Consider the following 24,529-nt stretch of genomic DNA (forward strand, 5'->3'; position numbering starts at 1 on the left):
ACTTCAGAAACCTTTGCAGGAAACCGCATCTGCAATCAATACGATCTTATCCTATCATCTGTAGAGTCACAGCTAATAAAGCGATGTGCAGCGGATGCAACAGCCTCCTCCTCAGAAGATTAAACGTGTCGTGGAGACGGGCGACGTGGAGGTCTGCTGAACCAGAACACTCTGTCTCTGCCTCCCAGTGAGCTCATGCAGACGGCACCAGAGTCCGTGCACCGATCACATGAACTCCTCTCTCCTCCCACTCGCTGTCCTCTTCTGCACACCGAGGCAGCAAACTCTCCCTGCCTCCTTCCCTCTGCCTCCTTCCCTCCGCCCCACTCGCTGTCCTCTTCTGCACACCGAGGCAGCAAACTCTCCCTGCCTCCTTCCCTCTGCCTCCTTCCCTCCGCCTCCTTCCTCTCTCTTCGCCGTCCTGCCCGTGCACCCTCCACCTCCAAAATCCTCCTGCAGCCGGTTGCCTAGCAGCGCGGCGAGAGCTTGACAGCGTTGACGTGGTGTGCGCGGGACCACTTCCTGTAAACAGGCGAGTGGGTGCTCTTTGCTCTCAGCTACACAGAGATAGAGAGCGAGAGTTAGACGAGACGGCCTAAAATAACCCTTTCTGACTCTCGCAGTGACGCGCAGCGGAGGAAGAATCACGCCAAGTGAAAATTTCTCAGCGAGAGAGCTGCTGGAGTTTATCTGCAGGAGTTTCAGGAGCTTCTCAACTGTGTTTTCTGTTAATGCCACAAAGCATGAGGCTGGAAATAGAAGTGAACGCAGCAGACAACGGCCATTTAGGGCTGGAGATGGTGTCATTGTGCATAAGGCCGGCCTGGTTGTGTATGTGTGCCCTCACTGGACACGACTCGCAATGTGTTTCCAGTCTGCGCTCAAACTGTCAGGCTGATTGTGTCACATGAAGCTCGTCTGGATTTATTCAGTAAACAAACAACATTGACACACAGAGTCTTCTTCATTATGGCTATAAGCATTTTCAGTTTGCCCCGCTTCTTCATTAACCTCGTCTTCCTTTCTTCTTGTTGCTGTTCCAGCTCGGTGGCGGTGAAGATGACCACGGCCCGGTACCGTCCCACGTGGGAGCTGGCCGTGGACCCCCTGGTCTCGTGTAAGCTGTGCCTTGGAGAGTTCCCTCTGGAGCAGATGACCACCATCACACAGTGCCAATGTGTCTTCTGTACACTGGTGAGCTTCAGCCTCCACAAACCAGAAGGACTTTTAGTGAAGATAAATGATCCTCAAAACAAGTTCAGAAAGGTCAGAGAGCATAACAAAGATCTCATGATGTTGTTTGTTAGCAAACGAGTCAAAGTGTCACATGTCCCTGCAGTGGCTCTTTTAGTGTTTCAGCTCAAAATAAAGCAAATCTGATTAATTTTACCATGATTACAAAACCTCTGTTTGAGTTCGACTTGCTCTGACGTCTTGCAAAACCAGGCAGCGATAACATTGTCAGATCATTTGATTTGTCTGATTTTGAAAGTTTATTCTGTTGTATTCAATTTTATTTAAAAAAGCACAGAGTCACAGCAAACATCCTCTCACAATGCTTAATGTAGTACAGTAGAATCCAACAATCCAAGGTTTCCTTTGGGTTGCCTGTGAGCAAACAGTTGCCAAGGGTGGGAACCTAAAAAAAACTAAAACAGAACCAGGCTGAGGGAAGACGTCCATCTGCCTCGACCGGTTGGGTTGAGAGTGGAGATGAGGAAGCTGTGCAAACAGAACAATAAACGTTCTACAAGTGAGTTTGATGTTTATCTGTTAGAGAGGCTGAATACATTCAGATGACACATACATAAACTGCATACAACACGTCATTCAATTCGATTGTATACGAGGTGTGTCAGAAAAGTTCCAGGACTGGTGTCACAGAAGATATATTTCCCCTTCCAAGTCATCCCCCTGGAGTCCAACAAACTTCCCCAGCCTTCTCTTCACGCCGCCATGCACTCCTGGACGGATTCATCCTCATCAACTCTGTCGTCACAGCCATCTTGATGTCGTCCACGTCTTCTAAACGGGTCCCCTTGATGACCCCCTTGAGCTTGGGTAAGAGGAACTGTGGGATGCTCAGGGCGTTGTGAGCAGGTTGTCATGGTGAAGCAGACACAACTCTGCCTCCTCTCTGAACGAAGCAAACGCTGCAGGATCTCTGTAGACGTGCTGGTTGATCGTCTGAAGGGGAAAACTGGTAGTTTGTAATTTGAAATATGTCTTTAGTGACACCAGTCCTGGAACTTTTCTGACACACCTTGTATGAACATTTAGCTGATGGAAATCTTAAAGTATTTAGCAAGATAAAAACTTATGGTAAGGGATGTGAGGGTTGTTAAAATAAAAGCTCTTGAATTTTTTCATAGTATGTTTGACTATTTATCAGAGTTTTAAATTTATTAATATAGTCTGAGAGGAGCCGGTGTGGTCATTTAACTGATCTGATGCCACTTTACATGACGATTCATATAAAACGGAGGTTGAACCACGAGTAAAGAACACGGAGAGCGTTTTAATAGGCGGCCCTGTCGTGATTAAAACTGCTCTCCAGGCGAGACACACTTCATCTGAAGCTGACAGCCAGAGCTCTCAATCATAGCTGGACGGCTGCTGGTCCGTCAGGTGTTACGTAGCATCTGGGTCAAATTCTTACTATCTTGTGAAGCTGGGAGACTTTCTAGTTGTAAAGGGGGGGAGGAGGCTGGAGTAAACATCTTCATATCTTAACAGCTTTTACTTTACACCTCTGAGATTCTGACAGGAAGGAAACACAATAAAAATTGATTTTAATCATATAAAGCTGATACAAAAAGAAAAGAAAAACTATGTAAAAGAAGTTATATGCAGTAAAATAAACCATCAAAGAGATGTGAACCTATTAAAAGCCGTCCGGGCGGCGTGTTGAAATCAGTCATGTCTTCAGGATCTCGGATGACTCTCACGTACCTCCCGTGAAACAGCTGAGACGGACAAATAGCGAGAGCCACCGGCCATCAGATCTTAACCAGTGTATTTGAGCGATGAGGAAACAATTCCCAAGAATCGCTGCTAAAAATAGCCACGACTTCCTATCACAGAGCCCGGGCGGCGGCTGTAGCTACCAAAGTTGTGTCGGCGGAGGTCAGCAGCCAAGTCAAGACGTCGAGTGATTAACGTCTGACTCGAGCTGCTTTCTTTATCAAACACTTAATGCTGACATTTGTTTTCTATATATGTTTTTGGCAGACCGGGCTAGAAAATGAGCAGTTAAAATAAATAAACACCCGTAGAATGGAAGCAAATTATAGCTTGGTTTTATTCACCTGGAAGATACCTGGTTCTTATTATAGGGTTCAAATAAAGCAGCGTAGTTGATGTTTTGAGCGCTGAGGGACGGTGAGACGAACCGAAAGCACAAATAAAATGTGTGATTCTTCATCCAGCAGGCTTGAACTAACAATAGAGTTTATTTTTGAGTCATAAAAAAATGTGATTCTAACATCAAATCCTATATCTTGTTATTTAGCTGCTAAACGGTCGGTTTCTTTGCTGTTTTGATGCTGGTTAAATCGTGCAGAATGGATTTATTTTATTTTAGCTGAAAACATTACAACAGTAGGACCTAAAACGGTGAGTTACAGGAAGCTGAAGGGCTCCACGGAGCAGCTGAGCAAAGCTGCAGAAGTCAGGTGATCCCAACTATCAGCAAATCCTTTCACATTAGTGGTATAAAAATAAGGATAAATGCAGCTTAAAGTTCTGAGCTTTTAACGAATGCTGCCGCCGCGTCGACCCGCCTCTGTTCCTGTCAGACGTAGTGATCGTAGCAGTCTGTTTGTTTTGCTTTTCTTTCCTCCCTCCAGCCGACTGAGTGGCCGCTGTAATGAGTCGATGCTGCATTTGTCTGTTTCTCCTCAGTGCCTGAAGCAGTATGTGGAACTCCTGATCAAAGAAGGCCTTGAAACTGCAATTAGCTGTCCGGACTCTGCCTGTCCCAAAAGAGGACACCTGCAGGAGAATGAGGTATTTAAAAACAAGACAAATGTGGTTTCTTCTTTAGGACAGCTTGTGACTGGATGCTGGTATGAGAACGTTTCCCACAGCTCGTCAGGCTCATGAACCTTTCTGATAACGTCTGAGCATCGGACTGGAATCCCCTGAAATGTTCATAAATAGTCACATTTTTATTTTCCCACAGTGATGCACGCACACTGAACAAACACATACACACAGCAGGTGATATTTTATTAAATTCTGCCCATTCTTTTTTTAAACATACTGGTATTTATTGGTCCAACAAGCTGCATCTGGACGTTATAAAACAACCACTATATTGGAAGTGATAACGGGCAGACCGAGAGTGGGTTCACAGAGCAGGAATCACGAATAGGGAATGAGTCACACGTCTGCGAAGCTCCAGAGTTAATGAGGTTGTCGATGCCGCTCGTGGAACGTCTTCCTCCTGAAGGGCTCGGCTCAGTTGACATTTTTGGGGGCGGGATCGTGCAACGTCGCATCCGTGCACGCGTCCGTCCAGAGCATCAGATTGTTTGTCCTGCCGCGCTGTCTGAAGCGATTTCTCAGACGACGAACGGATGACTTGTGGACATCCAAGTGTCCTGACTGACATGTCGGCATCCAGCATGCCAGCAGCCCGTTCTCGTTATGCTCTTCTCATCTGTGGCGTCGTTTCATTTGAATAATTTTAAGGTTTTTAGTTACTGGTCAAAGGAGTGGACTCACTGTCTGATCATTTGTCCACATCTGACTGTAAGGAAAACCTTTTGGTGCACTAAATTTTTCAACCAGTTAGCTTCATAAATTACCCCTAAGTTGAAAAAGAAAACCATTTGCAAGCTGCATTTGTGTGTGTATTTGCATGGATCTTGCACAACAATCTACTGTATATCCAATACATGCAAATGCAGCGCATGTCGAACTGCTGGTGCATGATTTCCACGCCGTGTTCCTCCGGCTGCAACAAACAAGCCCGCGCTGGACTGGAAATGCAAATAGAGAAATGGGTAATGAGCCACATGTCTGCAACCGACATGTCGGCATCTCATCTTGTCGTCTGTGACGTCGTGTCGTTTGAACAAAGCTGCATTTTAAGGTGGTCAAAGGAGAGTCTTAGTGGTAGTCACGCTATCTGAAGCCACGCCTAAGCAGGATGTGGGTTCCCTCAATGGGCAGGAAGCTTTGAGGATTTTGATAACAGTTTAAAATCTTTTGTTGCACAGTTGTGTAACCTTTTTCAGTTTGTCTGTCCGGTGTAGATTTGCATCAACCTTGCACAACAACCTGCTTCATGTCCAACGCATGCAAACGCAGCTCATGTACACCTGCACATTGTCCCATGCCATGCACCTCCTGCTGGTTTCATGTTGTTGTTTTTTTTTCTCCCTCCCACATACAAAGTAGTTTCACACCTCCAAAGCTCCAGCCCGAGTCCAAATGAGCATCACACTCCACCCACCGGCGTATTTATGTGATTATGATAAGCGTTCCCGTCGTGCCTGCCTTCGTGGAGGACGTCGGTCTCTCGCCGGCAGCTCGGTCGACGGCTCTGCTCGCTCTTCGGCTCGGTCTCGGAGGCCCACGGGCGCGGCACGCTTCAGCACACCGCGGCATTATGCTTCAAATCAATTAGTATGACTGGCTGTTAATGGAACCCCACGACTCCTGCCAGTCAGCCGAAGCCTCCCTCGTCCCGTTCTCGTCTGTCAGCAGTGCCTTCACCTTGTAATTGACTGTTCTTTTACAAAGCCCGAATGTTCGATTCATTGCCCATTAAACGAGAACATTTAACCTTGAGCGGGCCTGCGTGTGCACCCCGGCGTTGGAATTCTCTTTTATTGTCTGAGAACAGGGTTCGGGGCCTTATTGGTAAGCAAGTGGCAAGTTCCCATCCTGTGGAAATTTGATGTTTGACATTGTTCTGGAGATGAAATTCGCATGCTGAATGTATAATTGCTTCATGCAGCTCCTGTCTATAAATATGCACAATGACCTGCTTATTTCCCTCCCACTTCTCTTCTCTTCTCTTCTCTCTCTCCTTCCTCCCTGTAGATCGAGTGCATGGTGGCCACGGAGATGATGCAGAGATACAAGAAGCTTCAGTTTGAAAGAGGTGAGTCAACGCAGGAGCGGCCGTAGTGCGTCAGCGGCGGCTCCGTCGGGGTCCTTAAGTGGGTAAAAGCGACTGTCAATCACGGGCGCACACGTGGACCCTCCTGTCCTCCACAGATATTGTACTTTTACGCACAAAAGGCAGCGAAGTCTGGCAAAGTGTAGCCGCACCGCTGTGAGCTGGAGTCAGGCATTCGCCCCCCGAGGACGTCTCTGCTATTGAATTACACCGTGGGGCATCGGTGGAAAAGATTTGGGCTCCTCGTGTTTGCCCAGTGAATTCAGTCTTCAGCTCTGACAGCTGGTGACAAGCTGTCTGTTTTTCTTTGCGTACGTTTTTATGGAATCGGTACCTTGAAATAATCACACAGACGAGGAACATGCTTGACTTATATTTGTCTGATTTGTACTGGAGTTAACCTCATCAAACACTCGCTCACATCAAATATACATGACGGGGAAAGCCTCCCGTTCTTTGTTTTAAAAGATTCTAATTGGCTCGGTTTGGCTGTGGACTCTGATGGAAGTAGGTCTGTTATCATAGCGAGATATTCTCTTTTTATCTCCTCCCTCGGCGTGCCTTCAGTTTGTACCGCTCGTAACAAACGCTAACCTTCTGATAAATGGCTCGGCCTGGAAAGATAATGGCGGGTCTGTGCCACGTTGCCCCCATGCTGACAGCGAAGACGTGCAATCAGTGGCCTCAGAGTTCCGTCGCTAGCGGAGACGGCGGTAACCAAGCTGTGCTATCGCTCTTTGATGGTACTCGCCCTGCAGGTTCTCCACCTACACAGAGGCACAGACTGTACACAGAACACACAGATCGCACTGGCAGAAATAAACGCATAAACATAAAGACAAACATGTATTTAGCGGCTCGGAGGACGGGAGGAGGGGGTCCTGTCGATGAATAAAAATCCTCAGAAAGAGCTGTTGATTCCGCCTGGATAAGGGCAGTGAGCCGTCTCATCAATGTCCCGGTCCAGTCAGGCAGAACAGTTGTTGTAACCGTTCCATATTCCTCGGACCGAGCCAAGAGTGCATGTGGAATGTGTGCTCGCAGTTCTTGGCAGAGAAGCTAGGGGAAGGAAGGACAGGATACGAGGGCATCACGCTCTGTACTTAGAACTGGCAAAAAAAACAACACAAAAACTGCTCTCTGCCACCTTAGAAAGTAACCTAGAATATTCAGACGGGTCGCCATGGAGACAAGTTAACAGATAATAGCAAGACAACAATTCACCAAAGACGTTTTCCAGCACATGCAGATAGAAGATATGATCCTTTACAGTATATTAAATAAAGCATGTACCATTTTATAAGGTTACCTCGAAGGTCAGTCGATTGCCCTCGTGCATAAAAACCCCGTCGCACGCAGGTTCTGACGCTCAAGTTAAGATGTTTTTGGAAAATGTGGATTAATGAACCACTGGGCGGTTACCCATTTGGCTGAAATGAACCTTTAGGAGTGCAACTATCCCTGACCAGGCGCTTACTTTGCTCCGTCAGAGGTGCTGCTGGACCCGTGCCGGACGTGGTGCCCTTCCTCGACCTGCCAGGCCGTGTGCCAACTGAAAGAAGCAGATTCTCCGGCTCTGCCCCAGCTGGTCCAGTGTGCTGTATGTGCCCTCGAGTTCTGCTCGGCCTGCAAGGCCAACTGGCACCCCGGGCAGGCCTGCCAGGAGAACAACCTGCCCATCACCTCCTTCCTACCAGGAGAGAACAGGTACTGCTGCTTTAGTTTGATTTCTCTGACAGTGAGGTTTTATGGTGCATAATCAAGAACATTCTTCAGCTGATGAAGAAAGTAATATAACTTTTACACACAATTATTTAGGATTTCATCACATAATTGCATCCTCAGTTAAACATAATACATCTCAGCAGTATTTTAGTAAAATAAGAAAGTGTTTCCATCATCCAGCATCCTTCAACGAGCTCTTGAAAACGATGTTTTATTCGGCTTTGGCATGTTGTGACAGAATCAGCAGCTGTAAGGCCTCATCTACAAACACACTCCCTGGAAATGATGCTCATTATCCCACAAATACAGTCGTCGCAACCTCCGTCTCCTGCTCGGCCCACCTGACTGTGGCTGAGGACCACTTGTCAGTGTGCAGCAGGATTCCTCCGGCGTGTCCTTCTGCTGCTCAGCTGTACGTCAGCCAAAGCCCCGGCGCAAATTAATAGGTAGACATAAAACAATCTGCCGAAACTAAACTGCAGTAAAGCAGCTGAGATGGGTTTATTATTCATTTTAAGGATCCGGGATCTGGCCTGCGAGGGTAAAGGAGGGCTTCCTGGAGACATATACGGCTGACCTATTTCCTGGCCATATCCTCTTACTGTGGAAACGTCATTAGCTCCGCAGAGCTTTCCTCTACCTGCACAGGTTCAGGGCCGAGCTCAGAGGCCACGCTGGAGGGAGGGTTAGCGGGGGATTAAAAGGTCCGCGCTTAGTTGTACAGAGCCTCGGTGTTTGAACTACACTTGTTCACGCCAAGGATGTCTTTGAGAACTTGATTCTTTGAATTTGAGGAGGACGACCGGAGAAATCCTGAACCTCCTCATTTGAATTTCTTCTCCAGTATCTGATGCATATAAGTTAAAAGTTCAACAGGCTCTTGTTCTGTAGTTTTGGTTCTTTACACAAATGAATTCCATTTCCACGACAGTGTTTTCTCCCCAGACACACGGGTTGCAATCAAAAACCTGAGTCTGTTCCTAAAAAGCTCAAAACCAGATTTAAACTTGGCTGCTCTCGACGTAGTCACCTTGTGCTGCTCCAAACGCTCTCGCCGCTCTTCAGAAGTCCTGTTCTGTGAGCACCATCTGCGGCGCGTGCTCGTTAGAACCGCGACCCGTCTGCTTTAATTACATTTTGGGGACGTCGTAGGGAGGCAGATATGGTGAGTGAGGCAGGTGTGGCGTGACGACTGTGTCGGTGCAGCCAAAAAAACGAGTTGCTGCTTTGTGGTAGAGCATCCGAATGCAGTCACGCCACATTTAGGGTCATGTGCGGGCAAAAGCTCCCCCTCCGGCGCCGCAGGATGCTACAGTAGAACTCTGACAGTCGAACCCTCGGGGACGATGCACAACCCCATCAGTGTCAAACACAACGACAAGCTGGCGTGCTCCTGACGTGACTCACGGTCTCCGTCTTGGAGGATGTCTTCACTGGGAGGACTGCTGCTTGGTCTCCGGGTCATTACTGTAGAAGCATAAAGGCCGGGTCATACCGGGCCTGCTCCTCTGACATGGAGCTGCTTCTGCTGCTTCATAGTAAAATTTAAAAAGAGAAAAATGCCCCTAACATGGTCCCTGTGTTGATCACACAGCATAACGTGGATTCCTGACTCAGCAGAGCGCTGCTCGCACCTGTTGCTCCACCGGGCAGCGCTCCATCCCTGTGCACAGGCAGCAGACTCTGAACTTTTTGATTGCACCTTGTATAAATATTTTTCAACCGTCTACCAGCCGCTGCAAAGTACTGGTCTAACGGCAGAACAAAAAACAATCTCGTGCTCTTCTTCCCTTCAGTGCAGTCTTGTGTTTCAGCTCCTCACTGGCTGCCAAACGCGAGCTGAAGGAGGCGGCGGAGGTGTTCGAAATGGGCTTTAATTCGCTCAAAGGCGCAGCACGTTCAGAGAGCCAGCCTGGAAACAAATGGGCTTATTTGCTCTGCTTTTTTAGTCTGTGAACGCTGCCCAGAATGACAGAGACCCGTCACCCCCAGGTTTTCATAGAGTCAGCACTTTACAAAAATAGGTGAAATGGATACAGGAAAGCTGACACGAACAGGACAAAAAAAATAAGCGTCTGGGAGGGAATTCAAGGCCGTTTAGTGGTTTTTAGGAGAATTATTCCACTCCTGAACCAAAGCTGCATAAAATCCTGTCGAGCCAAAGGAGCGAACGTTGAATGATTTTAGATGAAATGAAAACTCTCTCTTTCTCTCTGTGCAGCTCTTTCTACAAGAACGAAGAGGATGACGCACCAATCAAGCGCTGTCCTAAATGCAAAGTTTACATCGAGAGGGACGAGGGCTGTGCACAGATGATGTGCAAGAACTGCAAACATGCCTTCTGCTGGTACTGTCTGGAGTCCCTGGATGTGAGTTGGAGCTTTTGTTTTTCCTTAATAAATAAAACAAAACAGGAAAATTCTGCATTTATTTCGCTCTGCGGTTTAATATTGCGACACCTTGTTTGCTCACTGTGATAATCACAGATAGGGACCTCGTTTGTCTCCCCGTGACAGCAGTATCGCTCATTACCAGGAAATTGTAGCTTAACCTTGAGCGTTGATAAGAAGAGAATAATATGCATTTGTTTTTTTTCTTCTTTCTTTAAATTCATCACAAGACTGATGAAAATGACACCTCAGCTGAACTAGGATGAGGGCGACTTATGAGCCGGGGTGTCTTGTGTAATCGGACCACGGTGGTCATTTAAAAAGCAATTTTCCTCAGAAGAGCCTCCGTGTGTTTCAGACTGCTAATGGTCAGTCTTTATCTGTGTGTGTGTGTGTGTGTGTGTGTGTGTGTGTGTTTACGCGGCAGGATGACTTTCTCCTGATCCACTATGACAAAGGACCCTGTCGAAACAAACTGGGCCACTCCAGGGCGTCTGTTATCTGGCACAGAACACAGGTGAGAACACCCACCTCTCCGACCCTCCCCCCTGCAGCATGCGGCCGGACACGTGCTCGCCGGTTCTGCTTCTTCTCCTCCGTTGGCTCGCCACGCGCTCGGCGACGTTGTCTTGACGGCACAATAGGAAAAAAAAAAAAAGAACAGCTTGATCCGCGTGCGATGACAAGTGTGTGCTGGTCAGTGTCCTGCTGCTTCCAGCTAAGCCTATTATGTGCACCTTTTACTGTCAAAAAAAAGAGGAGGGTTTACATAACCGAGGTTCTTCTTCACCTCCAGGTAACTAAATAAAATGACAGATTACACATAAATGATTGGATGTGACGTGCAGATCTGCACACGTGAAATGATGCAGGAGGATCGGACGCGACGTGTGCTTCCCAACATGTGATAACGTGTTTAACTCGGACAGACAGTCTCCAGATTTCTCCAGAACATATCTCCTCGGCCAGAGACTGTACGCGAGGCGGCATGTCCCCCTCCACAACATACTTATTTTGTCAGCATTAGCATACACGCTGGCATCTGTTGCCTAGTGGGGCAGGCTGAGTCATATGATTACAGTGGGGCTGGTGGAAGCCAGCTATAGCTTCGCCGCTCTCTGTGTCTTTGTCTCTCTCCTGCTCTCCTCATTTCACCCCCTTTCTCTGCTCCTTCACAGCTAAAAAGCCTCCCTCATAAATACACCATGTACCAGGGCAAAGCTATCCCGCAAAAAACATCTCCTCTCTCCCCCTCGTCGTATCTGACGACACGAGGCCTGCGTGTCCGCCGGAGTCATAATATCACTCAGGAGGAAGGTCATGTCCTCAACATGAAAGCACCATTAAGATCCGTCAGGGAGAGCGAACCGGGAATCTGGGACAGGACGGCCTGTTTGCTGAACAACAGCATGTAACGAGGGTTTCTAATAACGAGCAGAAAGTGGCCTCGGAGTGATCCCCAAAAATCTGTCTTTGTGCCCTGAAAACAGGAGGAACAGCCTTGTGCTATTATAAGTCACTGTTGCATGTGACTGCTTGTTATGTATTCCATTTTGTCGGCTGTGAATTCGCGGTCGTCTGGCGCCACCGTGTGGTGAATCAGATAACCTGCCTTCCTCTTAAGAGTACACAGAAATCCTTCAGGTTTGTTTGGTAATATCAGAACAGCACCAGTCGTCGGTTTAACCGTCGCCAGAATATCAGAAACCTGTTTACTGTCCGTTATATAACTTCCCCACTGATTTAAAAAGCAGCTGCTCGACTGTAACCATCCTTTTGCGACGCTTGATTTGAGAGTTGCATGATTATATAACTTGATTTTACTCTGAACCATCTCAGCGAGCGACAGAAGTCACGGATGAGCTTTTTATGAGTAAATAAATACCTTCGTTTGGTTGCGCTGCTCTGGGAGATGCAGCAGCAGGTTTTATGATCCACTATACTGTATTTCTTTTTAATAGTATGATAAACTGTACAGCTTACAAAATAAACCACAGCATGGCTAAGAGGAGGAAAAGTTAGAATAGTTATCATTAGTGTAGGATGAGTCTGTTTCAGCTTCTACCTATTGATCTCCTCAGGAGGTCAGGAGGTCAGTGTTTAGTAACCGTGTCACCGTCAATCACAGTCGGTTGTGTAACCGTGACGCAGCTAGTTTTCTGTAATTTCACACAAACAGGGCAGATTATGAACTAAAACAGTTCTTTTTTTGGTCAGATGGATGTGTTTTGTTGCTAAAGGCTGCACATAACAGAGTTAAATTATTCTTTATCTCTCCTCTCATGTTTTTTTTGTCCAGTTTTGTTTTCCGTCAAAGCACTCCAGTAGATGCTCGGTTGTTACGGTATAAACACCCGGAGAGGAGGTCATAAAGAGAAACCATTTATTCACTGCACAGCTTTCTGATGCGTTTTACAACCACCATGATGACAGATAATGTTTTGAGGAATTGGGTGACCTCTGCTGGCCGACACGTGTTACTGCAACTGTTGGCAGAATTGTACACAATTATAAAAAAATCATAATTAGTTTGGTAATTTGCTAGTTTCTGCTAATGTGGGCTGTTTTAGTGGGTGGTATTGATGCAGTTTGGCTACACCAGGACTTGTGTTGCATTTAAATGACTGAATGTGTTTTTTCCCTGCAGGTTGTGGGGATCTTCGCCGGCTTCGGCCTGCTCCTGCTCGTTGCCTCCCCCTTCCTCCTCCTGGCCACTCCCATCGTCCTCTGCTGCAAGTGCAAGTGCAGCAAAGGCGATGACGACCCGTTGCCAACCTAAGCACGCCATCGGAGTTGGAGCGGAGAGCCGCTCCAAGGATGGGCCATCTTTTTTTGTCCTTTTCACCCCTTTTTTTACATTCTTTTCCTCCCACCAGCTTTGAGAGCTTCATTTTTTTGGGCTGAGCCTGCACCAGCCTGAGCCGCTTTGGGATCCATCGCTCTGCATGAGGGGAGGCGAGGTAGGAGAAGCGACCCCGACACGACGGGGCTGGAGAGAGGGTCGGCGGAGGTCAGACTTGTTTAGGGACCACTGTTTGTGGGGATACGGAGGACGTCTGCACCACGTCAGCCGGCCTTTAGCTGCCGTGGCGTCGCATTTTTAGCAGGTCTTTGAAAAGGAACGAAGAAGCGACGCTGAGAAACGCTTTTCTCTTGTATGGACGGCGTCATGCAGGAGCCACCTTTGGAAAGACCTTTTTACTTTCTCGCTGTGTTTCGTTGGTTCGTCGTACGCAACAAAAAGCTTTCCCCCACCGCCGCCGCCGCCGCCACACTCGATGTAGCTCTACAGATTCAGTCAGTAGCATAATAGAGTCGCACCACGCATGTTTGGTGTTCACTCGATTTGCACACGGATCATGACTCGTCCGTCATGTCTGCGACTGAGGTAGAGATGGGAGGCCACCGTCGCTCTCAGCTCGATGTACAGCACGTCCTCCTGATGATGTCAATGTTTTATAATCTCGCGCTTTTAATAGAACCGTGCTCAGAGTAGTGTCTATGTGTCGTACTTTAGAGTGTTTTCCAACTACGCAGACGTATTAAAGGGGATCGCCACTCAAATCCCATTTTTTTGTGTGTGTGTGATAAAATAACAAACAGTAACTAGAATAACTATGTTTTCAAATCTTATTTTTTTCCTCATTATTATTATTGATGGATTTTCTTTGAAAAACCTCCAGATAGTTATTAACATACTTTTATTTTGAAACTCGAGTGGCGCTCCCCTTTAAGTTCAGCATCAATTTAAAGTCTATCGAACTTTGTATCCACATGTTGTGGAGCCATTTTAATACGTCACTTAAAAGAGATGTCAGTCCTGTAATTCTCAGTCCCTCGGTGGTGGTTTAGCCAAATAGAAATTACTAGCCTTAAATTGAGAATAGCCAAAATCAGGCATTTCCCCCCTTGTGCATTAAAAAAAGAAAAAAAAAAAGTGAAAAGTTAAATCCAAATAATCCCAGGGAAAGCAGGTTTAAAGGCATTTTTAAAGCATTACAGTCAGTGAAGCCCTTTATATTCAGATGATTCTATGATGTCATCCATATGCCACTCTGTTAATAGCCATAAAAATAAAAAAAGAAAGAAAAAAAACAATCCTAAAGTGATGTTCTGTGTAACCTAGGGCTTGTATTTTCTGAGTCTCTCTGAGCAGGAGGAGCTGATCCACATCCTGAACCCGGATCGGCGCTCCCGCTCCGAGAGACTTAACGAATACCTGCTGGCCGAAATTGCAAACTTGCATACGTTAGTGGTCAGAGTGTCGATGTTTCGTTTCGTTCTGTTGGTAGTTAGACCTCCAACAACAAGCAGCTAATCCTTGCAGGGACGTCAGAAAAAAATATATATATTAAAAAAAAAAAGAGAACTTTTGGGCACATGAATATCCAGCTGCTCTGTACTATATCACTTTATCTATGCAAGTTTGTACATTACCGTTCTTGTGAGGTTATCGATCGGTCAGAACAACCACGAGCTGCAGAATGTCACGACACATATCATGGCTTTAATTTAATCAGGGAACAGGTCAGCGAATATCCATCACACCTTCATCACACCTGTTATTTATTCGTCTTCGAGGTTCGCAGGACAGAATTTGGCCTTTTTTTTTTTGTCTTTATTTGTCCTAAATTTCCTTTTTACAGTTAATTAATTTTAAAGAAAAGAAGGAAAAAGCATTTTTAACCATTTATTTTAGGAAGGTCTTTCTGATCGGTTTAAGTTTTGCCATTCCAGTGTGTTGGATAAGCCATCAGCTCCATCCCTTCCCCTCCTGGTGCGTCTCACCAGTGTTCATGTAGCATTTCATGACAAGTGTGGCTACAGTTACCAAAAAAAACAACAACAACAACAACAACAAAGGCGGTCAGTAGTTAGCAAGAGTAGCTAATCGAAGCTAAACAGTAGCTCAACATCTGCAACTCCCACCTGTCGTTGCAAAATTTAGCTCAGTGTGATTCTAATGATTTTTAGTAGCCTTAAAGTTCCAGTGCTTTACCCGTAGCTTGCTTTCACTGACCTCACCTCCTGTACGAGCATGACGGTTTGATATCGAAGCCAGATCCATTTTCTACCTTTTGATGTTACGTTCTATCCCTTAAAAGAAGAAAAAAAAAAAAGAAAAAGTTGTTGAATTCCCGAAGCTTTCGTTGTTTTTATGACAATCGTGCCAAGCAGATTTCCTGGAAGGGACGAGGAAACTGAGCTGTCTAACGTATGTGCATTTTGACCATGTATTTGTAACGTATAACAGTTTTTACAGGGTGGAGAGATAAAAAAAAAACACAACAGATATTTTAATGCTTCTTTACGCTGCACTGTAAATGGGTTTCATTGTTTTACTTCTTGATATGATCTGTGACGTGTGTGGTTTGGTGCCTGCTGTTTTTAATGGAGGAAAAAAAAAGAAAAATCAATGTCAGCTCAACAGAATACATAGAATTGTACTTTTTAAGACGTTTTTTCTCAATTTGATGCATCAGGGGTCAAGAATAAAAAGAGTAAAATGTTCAATTAAACACCAAAACATGGTCAAAGTGTGGAGCAGGCGCCGGTTTTGGCCGCTTCTTTACCGAACAGGTTATGCAACGAACACAAGGGCCAAACAGGACACGCTCCGATCGCTGCAGCGTCACATCCTCACTCGTTCTTCAGGGTCACGTTACCGCATCACACGCATGAATCATCGGCGCAGGTGTCGGAGGACGGGATTGTTTGAGTTCTGATGTTGAACTTTTGTTTTACTAAAAGATCTACTTTCCCTTCAGATTCGTTTGGGTTCTGAGCAGCGGTTTATATTTTTTGTGTCCAGAGATGAAGCTGCATGATTTTTCTCTGACTTCTACATATTCAATATTACAATACTGTAGCCTCTAAAGATCTTTGGAATGGTAGCTTTGACATCATTCGGTCGTCTGGTGTTTGTTTGTTTGTTTTCTTCCATTTTCTTTGTTTATAAAATGCGTTTCGATGTTCAGCCATATAACACACCAGCCTGCCTGTGTTCAGGAGGCCGGTTTCATGTGTCTGTTTCTGTTTTTTCTTTTCTTTTTTACACTCATGTTACATCCTAGTTTGTGTATTTGTATTATCTGTTTAAAAGAGCGGAACTCTGATTGGTCGATCGGTTATTGATTAGTGATCAGTCGCCTCGGTGAAGTGGAGGAACTGTTGTCTGTACGCAACATTTTAGAGAAGTTAAAACCGGTGTCTCTAAGTGAAGCGACCACGATACCGGCATATTGTAAGATGGCATATTTGAATCAGTTCTGTACAACGTTAGACTCGGCATCTCCGTATATCTACAGCTCCACTAACACTGTGACACCAGGTATTAAAGGTTGTTGTTTTTTGTGATTCTGTTCTCGTCTTTGATTTGCACCAAAAGTCATCACATACAGACCCTTTCCAAAAAATAATAATATCAGGGGAAAGTTTATTTATTTCCATAATTCCATTCAAGAAGTTAAACTTTCATAGAACTGAGAAGTAAACGGTGATTTCTTCACAGTATTCTAATTATTTGAATTCCTGTTTTTGTGGGTTTTATGAGCTGGAAGCTCAAATTATGTAAAAAACAAACAAATAAATACTTTAAATCATTTAAACTATGGGCCCTGAATCTATAATCTATGAAAGTTTAACTTGTTGAATGGAATTATGGGGGGGAAAAAACAAACTTTTCCACGATATTGTAATTTTTTGGAAAGGGTCTGTTCATAACAAACATACCTTGAACGTCTCCTGTGGCCCTCTAGGTTGAGAAATGTCGCCCTCTGGTGTTTGGAGTGTGTACTTCTGTTTGTTCATTAGAAGGAGACCTGAAGTAGGAGATGATTTGCATAAATAATCAGTTAAAATAGAGATTATCATTTGTAAAGCAGTCTGGAAATGATTAGTAGTTAAAAAAAAAAAAAAGAAAATATTTTAATTGTATGTGTTTGTTTCTATTAGCAACACACAGCTAAAGAAATCCATCATTAGATAAAAAACGAGCCGTGATTTAGTCGCTAATCACGAGACTAAAACACATTTTTTCATCTTTAATTGTTCTGATCCTCCTGTCCGGGCCGATGAAGAACTCGAGCGACCCAGTGACTTTCTAAACGCTGTTTTTTTTCTCCTCCTAACAATGACCTTTTGTCGAAGCCATTCTCTTCCTCTCATCTCGCCTTTGTTTAACTTGCGTCGAGCATCTTTCCCTCATATTCGCGGCGGCTCTGTCTGTTCTGTCTGTTTCATTGCTGCTCTTTGTGTTCATCAGACATGTGTCAGCCTTTTGTTAAGGTCTGCCAAAGAACAGGTTGTTCTCTCCCTCTCTCTGCCTTTGTGTCTATTTCCTGCCAGATGCTGGATTGGGAGCATTAACAAGACAACCCTGAAAATGAAAGTGCAAACGCTCGGTGATATATCATCCCTCACCAGCTGTTCTCTGTTTGGAAGTCTCTCCACCAATCACTGGGCAGGACCACAGGAAGTTACCATCTGTGGGCGCCATGGTGACAGGGTTTGCGGATGGGCGCTGAAGCTGATGTGTTATCTGGAGCAAATGAAGTATGATGCGGGCGGAGGGTGCCAGGAGGTGCGGGGATGGAAATGGGAGAGATGGACGGAGAGACGGGGAGGAGTGCATCACCTGGAAGACAAAGAGCCGAACCTTCAGAGAAACCGGAGACAGACAGCCAAGCTGCAGCATTCAGAGAGAGAGAGAGAGAGAGGGAGAGGGATGGATGAAAAGAGAAGAGACAAGGCCTCTGCACCTGCTCTGTATAGAACACAAGATTCTGCTATCACACGTGTGCTGGCTGCAGGCCCATCAGGCTGGTCGGCTCCGGCTTCACCGTCCAACACCCTGCTGCCAAGTCGTCCTCCTGCTCCCCATCAGCATCCTCTCCTCCGCTGCTCCGTACTTACCAACCATTCAACAACTATTAACCTTTCAGGCTTTACGCTACGGCCAGAGCGTCGGAAACCTTACGACGGTCGGAGGTCTTTTTGTGAGTGACTATAACTTGGATAACGGCTCTGGTGTCTATTATAAAGTACAGATGAGACTCTTGATAGAGAACTGGGCAACGTGTCCGCGCATCATAAAATATCTGAATATTCAGATTATGTAGAAAATGATCCTGTTGTAGTTCAGTGGTTGCCAGCATTTGAAGCAACGTTTAAGCGCTTTAATTTCCTTATTTGAGTGTTTTATTTGAGTCGAACAAGATGGAAACTATTCAGGACAAAAGCTGGAATTAAAGAAAAGTCTGAAAAATAAACAGAACCACGTGTAGCCGAGTTTCCTAAACGAGTAATTATCCTCTGACCCCTAAAATTCATCTCATGACCTCATGCTCGTGAGTTCTCTCCAAACTAATTCAGTTATAGCCGACGGAGACGAACACAAACGTGTCTCCAGGAAGTCAGTGTGCACAGAAGGAACCTTTAAAAACACAGACGTGAAGTTAAACATTAGTTAAAGTGACGACTTGTGTGAGTCAGTGGCTAAAAGCTCATTAAGGTTCTGCCTCGTGATCTGCAGCACGTCGTCTAAGTATGAGAGAAAAGGAATGTACTACGTATTAAAACACCTTCTTCATTCAATTAATGATCATATTCTGCTGCGATTAGCTTGTTTTTCATTCAACTGATACATTATTTAGTGAACAAGACGTCAGAAAGTATTTTTAAAGCATCAGATGTCTTGTTCTGTCCAAACCACAGGCTAAAATTCAACAATATTCAGGTTGCAAGGTTTAAAAAAAAGGAAAACGGCCTCATATTCGACAGCAACAACAAATGTTTGGTGTTCTTGCTTAAAAAAAACTACTGAAATGATTATTTGTTTGTCAAAATAGTTTTAGCACAGCTTTGTTAATAACTGATTAATCAGCTAGTGATTCCTTCAGGCATTGTTTGGTGTATTTCTATCTGCACCATGCACAACATGAAGACTAAACTACATTTACATCCACCTGATAGTGAACCTGTTTGCCAGCAGAGGGAACCAGAGTGCTGCTAAACGGTTCATCCTGTCCGTCAATAACCACCAACTTTAAATAAATCAAAAGCCAAGTGACACATCGAGCTCAGTGAGATTAAGATGAAGCTCCGTCTCTACGTTTTATTGCACATTTTTCGAAAGCTGCCACAAATTTCCGAAGCAGCAACAGTGGGATAAATCATTCATTCTGCACGGTTCAGCGCCCTCGTTTGTTCGCCACAGAGGGAAGGAAACGCCGCTCAGTGCACAACAACATACAACCGTGTGCTGCTTTCTGTCCCACTGAGCATTTATTACCTATTCTAAAGGCTTTCCCCTCCGTCCTGACATGTCACGCTGACAGGCAGCGCTCGGCCCCACCGAGGGAAGAATGGAGTAAACACACTCTGACATTAGCAGCTAAGAGCTCCCCGCCAGCTCTCGATGGGGGTGAAGGGTTAATATTAGGCATGTGCATTCTCTCATACTTGCACAAAGCATACAGGACTCTAATTGTGACCAGGGGCCATTGTACATCAGCCAGTGACTGACATAAGATGACAGGGTCCCGCCTCTGATCTATTTTATCCCAGCATGCAGTTGCATTGCTCAGGGTCCTTTAAGCCCATGACACCTATTAGCTCTCATTAGCTTCCCGTGGTTCAGCAAGATGGACTCTGGTCTGTCAAATCAACAAAAAGGACATACATATGTATGTCTGGAAATACGAGCAATGACCTGCTTAGATTGTGACAAGACAAAGTCCTGGAGAGCAGGTCTCAGCACATGGACATTTGGAACGTATTACAGTATTGACATAAAGGAATAAGAACATTCTGGCAAACACGTTTGCTTTCTAGCTGCCAGTTAGATGAGAAGTCGGATAACTCTGTTGTGTCTATCTGTGGTTACAGTCAGGAGATGGTCAACTGAACACAGAAGTGGGAAGCAGCTAGTCTGAGCTAGCAGCTCAGTAGTCAACAGGAGATATTTGTTTAATTTGCACAGAAACCACAATGCCTTCTTGCAGCCTTGTTATTACTCTGAGGTTGCCAAGCAAACAAGAGAGGATCCAGGAAGTCACTGCGAACGGCCAAGAAACCATCCTGCAGAACTGTAACGTGTTGTTTCCACTCAGAGGATGCCGTCTGCAATAAACAGACGCTGTTGACCTCTGGACTCGGGATGCCTCCTCGCACTCGGCCCAGTCGATGAGCGGACTCCGTTTCACTGGTTAGTTGGATACAGGAAGAAAAAAAAACCTCCACAGGTAGCGGCAGCAGTCCGTCACGCCGTGACCTTTACATGGCTGGCTGGTGATTGGACAGTAACTGAACATGTTGTGCAGGAAATCCAAAGTGTGCGATCGTTTCAGAGGGTAAAGGACGACCCCAGGAAGGAGGCATGCACACTCAGGTTTGTTTCCACAAAATAAGATGTAGGCCTGGTGGCCGGTACCGGCTGGAGTGGGCCTCACTGAGCCTCTCCCAGAACACTCTCATGCACACCCTAGAATAATAGTCACCCAGACAGGGCCGGTAAGGCGGCTTGATGGACTTTCTGATGGTCCCTCCAATGCAATGGTCTGGACACCACTGCAGCTACGTGTCTGTTTTGACTGATGGCAGCATTAAAGCAGCTTTCTTGTGTTAGCTTCTTAAGGCAGGGTGCTCTGGTGTACTAGTGAAGGCCTGCCTTCTTCTGCAGTCTTGCTATGTGCACTACTGGGCTTCAGAGAGTCTCCTCGCTGGTTTTTCAGTCTCTGCAACTCGCTTCAAGTTTATTCGTTTTTATTTTTTATTATGGTTTTGTATTTCTCTGTAACGTACCACAGTGCTGGGAGTGCTACTTAAAACAAACTCTGTCTATAGACATTTTTTTTTATGCCCCCAAAAAATGTACATTTACCACTGTCGCCTCACAGCTAGAAGGTCCTGAGTCCATGTTCTCCCCGTGCAGCGTGGGTTCTCTCCGGGTTCTCCGGCTTTCTCCTACAGTCCAGAAACATGCTGAGGTTAATTGGTGATTCGAAATTGTCCGTAAGTGTGAATGTGAGTGTTTGTCTCTCTATGTAGCCCTGTGATAGACTGGTTACCTGTCCAGGTGAACCTGCCTCATGGATGGATAGATAATGGATGGATGGATGGAAATGAATTCCATAAACATGTGATGACGAGTCAACTAGAAAACCTTTGGTCAGGGGCAGATCCAGGTTAGCCATTTTCAGCATTTATGCTAAGCTAACTGGCTGCTTGGTGTAAATAATCAACGTAAAGAGAACGCTAAAAGACATTTTCCTGTTTCATTGTTCTTCCAGTAACAACAACACAGTTTGGTGAAACACAATCACATCCCTACGACAACGTTCCCTGGACTTTCCATTTAGCGCTGTTCCCGGACCGCTCCGCCAGAATGTTAAATACTATTCTGTCACTCCTTGTTGATTTTCACAAGAGGCTCCTGCACAACGTCAACTGTCAGCGTCAGTTTGGATCGCAGTTTGCCGTCTCTCCTGCTTCCACCCGTCATCCACCTCATGCCATTTCTTCCTCTCCCACTGTTTGGGTTTCTTCTGATTCCACTTGCCTCCTGTCTGTCTCTCTCCCTCCTCTCCCTCCTTTCTCTCCGTTGTATCTGGGAGAAGTTTGCCTGGGGTCATTCACCTGAGCCTCCTCACCTGGCCTCCGAAAGGCCTGCTGGGACGGAAGGCCTGCCTGCTGAGGATAACGGCTGTCGAGGGCCGCGGGGAAGTTTAGCAACCTCTGTTTTCTGTCACGATGACATACCTGAAAACAGCGAAGACCTCAGGGATTCAGTTTGCAGCGAATGCATAGTCAGATAGAAGCGAGCTGATTATCACCAGGTAACTGTGGGGATAGTCGGGTCGGTTTACATTTACAAGAAACTTTTTTTTCTCTTTTTGCACGGCTCACAAATTGATTTTTATAAAAACACCCGAGGCTACGGGGAGGAAAAAAATATTCCTTTTGACTGTAAATTTAACATGAAGTTTGTTGAAATGGAGCTGGATCAATTTCCAGCCCACTGCTCTTTATGTAACGTCAGTCATGCGTCTTTTAGTCACTGGCAGCTGATGTGTGTTTGATTAGTGGGACCGGAATCATCAGCGATCAGAGATGACGTACTGCGCCGAGCCTCCGCTGCTCCTACCACCACCACCACCACCACCACCACCACAGCTTCCAGCCATGCACCTGTTCCCTCAGCCTGCTCTATCTCTCACGCCGCCTCACACACACTCACACACACACTCACACATGTCTGCGCCTGTGGTTTCAACTTGGCTTTTTCTCATTAAAGACTCAGTGAAATTTGACAGGTTTTGACAGCGAAGGTTTCCGCGCAGATCCTTCCGCGGTGACAGATATCCGACAGCTTGATGATAACTGCTGCCTTATTGCAGAAACACAGGTGTCCCTCATGGCTGATGACAATAGGCAGCTCTGAGTGATGGACGGGTCTGATGAAAAGTTACAGAGCTGGAACAAGAGGAAAGTGTGCATGGCGGAGCGAGATACGAGGCTGCGAACTCGCGTGTGGTCACTGTGGCTTATAAATCCAACTTAAAGGCTGAACAAACTCGGATGGTTTAACTTTGAACGGTTTGCCATCTTCCTCGTGCAACAGCGACGTTTTTGATGTTAATTCTACATCACGTGTTTTAAATCGATCTATAAAATGACGTTGCAAAAGAAAATATCTGCCAAAAAAACCACAATGAAATATTTCCCCGCATTGTCTGGCCCTCATGCATACATGTGCATTAGCAGGATTACGTTTGCTGCACAAGTTCATTACCCAACCTCAACAATTCCTCCTCATTCCCCTCCCTACTTCAGCAGCGACCCCTTTGCCGCCTCCTCCTCCTCCTCCTCCTCCTCCACCCAGCGCCTGTAAATCAGCTCCTTAGCGCTGCTTTTAATATTGCTTGAGTGTGCAGTCTTTTTAACACGCTCTGCCGTTCACTCCTCTCGCGTGCCCTCTGTCAACAGTAAACTTTCTGAAAAGCGAGCTTAACAGGCCGTGAAAGGGCGGCACAGATGGCTACATCCTAGGTGGTAATTATCAACCACTTCCTCCTAACAAAAAAAAACAGAAAAGAAACAAGCGAAGGTGTTGCAGACAGGTCAACTGATGCCGCTGACACGTTGGTAGGCTCTCTGGCAGCGAGCTCAAACCGATGTACGGGGAAGGGCCTTCTGGAGCCCAGACAGCAAGCTGACAGTGTCACAGGTCAAGCACGGCCATAAGAGGATGATTTTTGGCTCCAGTGCACATCAACCTGAAGGAGATCTATATTAAACCGCAGTCAGTCGTAGTTGGCTGGATTGTACGATTCTGCAGGCGGGCGGCGCTTTAAGTTGTGTTGAATGAAAGTTCCTGGGAAGTACTTTAATTGCATTCTAACAGGTTAATTCTGGTGTTGTGCAACGTACAGGGAATAAGAGCCAATTAGCCTGGAAGTGTTGGAGTCTTGGCTAGGTGTTGATCATCTCAGCATTTATCCTAAACAAACAAGAGACTTTTTTTTTAACTATTCATTTTTTCTGTAGATCTATTAAAGTTGAAGGTGACACTAATTTAAATCCTCTTTAATTTGGGGTAAATGTAATCCAGTACAAGGTGATATCGGCGAGGCTCCCCCTTACCTCGGCAGTACAAGCCGCCCGCCACATGCAAAAATATGTAAATGCCGCTCGTATTAGAATCTTTGTCTGGTTGTCATTCTCACATGGGGCACATCAAAGCCATATGACCTGATTTTGCACCTGCTGTTTAATTAAATTTACAAGACAGACACAGTCTCCACTCCCGGTGATATACAAATCTGGCTTTATTACCCCGGCACTGTAATTTACAAGGCAATTTACTGCTGGGCGGTAATGGTGCCTGCCAAAGTGTTCCCTCTGAAAAGATACACAAACACGCACGACAACAAGTTATCCCATTTCCCCTCTTGAAGATGGGACCAAGAATGCCAAGACCGCTCCGCGAAATGTAACCACAGGACGAGCACGTGAGCTCCTGAAGCGTCTTTTTAACGCCGCACACCTCAGTGTCCCGCTTAATGAAACGTCCAATTCTAAATAAAAACTGAACTGAATTCTTAAAATCGCCTGGAACGCTTCCTGACTTGTTTACGACGAGGAAGAAAAAGTCCTACAAGAAAAAAATGTGAAATTGAAGCAGCTCTAAAGCAAAAAGCGATCATTTCCTCAAGAAGCTCTGAAAGCAAAAGTGATTCACATTTGGTGTCGGGAATTGTCGCCACGAGCGTAAACCAAA

At 45.7% G+C, this 24,529-nt stretch overlaps 1 protein-coding gene across 1 annotated transcript; it reads left to right on the forward strand.

Moving 5' to 3' along the window:
• Positions 1-909: 909 nt before the first annotated feature.
• Positions 910-16,605, forward strand: LOC103368529 (probable E3 ubiquitin-protein ligase RNF144A-A). Its single transcript, XM_008296933.1, has 8 exons — positions 910-931; positions 1,044-1,194; positions 3,904-4,008; positions 6,055-6,115; positions 7,624-7,840; positions 10,080-10,227; positions 10,676-10,765; positions 12,896-16,605. The coding sequence occupies exons 2-8, from the start codon at positions 1,060-1,062 to the stop codon at positions 13,025-13,027; spliced, it is 888 nt and encodes a 295-aa protein (XP_008295155.1). The 5' UTR covers positions 910-931; positions 1,044-1,059; the 3' UTR covers positions 13,028-16,605.
• The last annotated feature ends 7,924 nt before the right edge of the window (positions 16,606-24,529 follow it).

This window comes from Stegastes partitus, unplaced genomic scaffold (assembly GCF_000690725.1).
Source record: "Stegastes partitus isolate 25-593 unplaced genomic scaffold, Stegastes_partitus-1.0.2 Scaffold1168, whole genome shotgun sequence".
NCBI classification, from domain to species: Eukaryota; Metazoa; Chordata; class Actinopteri; family Pomacentridae; genus Stegastes; species Stegastes partitus.

What these genes read in the sequence shown, in the direction of transcription:
- LOC103368529 (XM_008296933.1), top strand. Translation starts at nt 1,060, where the DNA reads ATGACCACGGCCCGGTACCGTCCCACGTGGGAGCTGGCCGTGGACCCC. An exon ending in GAAGCTTCAGTTTGAAAGAG is followed by an intron (nt 6,116 to 7,623) that starts GTGAGTCAACGC and finishes TTGCTCCGTCAG; the next exon opens with AGGTGCTGCTGGACCCGTGC. An exon ending in ACTGTCTGGAGTCCCTGGAT is followed by an intron (nt 10,228 to 10,675) that starts GTGAGTTGGAGC and finishes TTTACGCGGCAG; the next exon opens with GATGACTTTCTCCTGATCCA.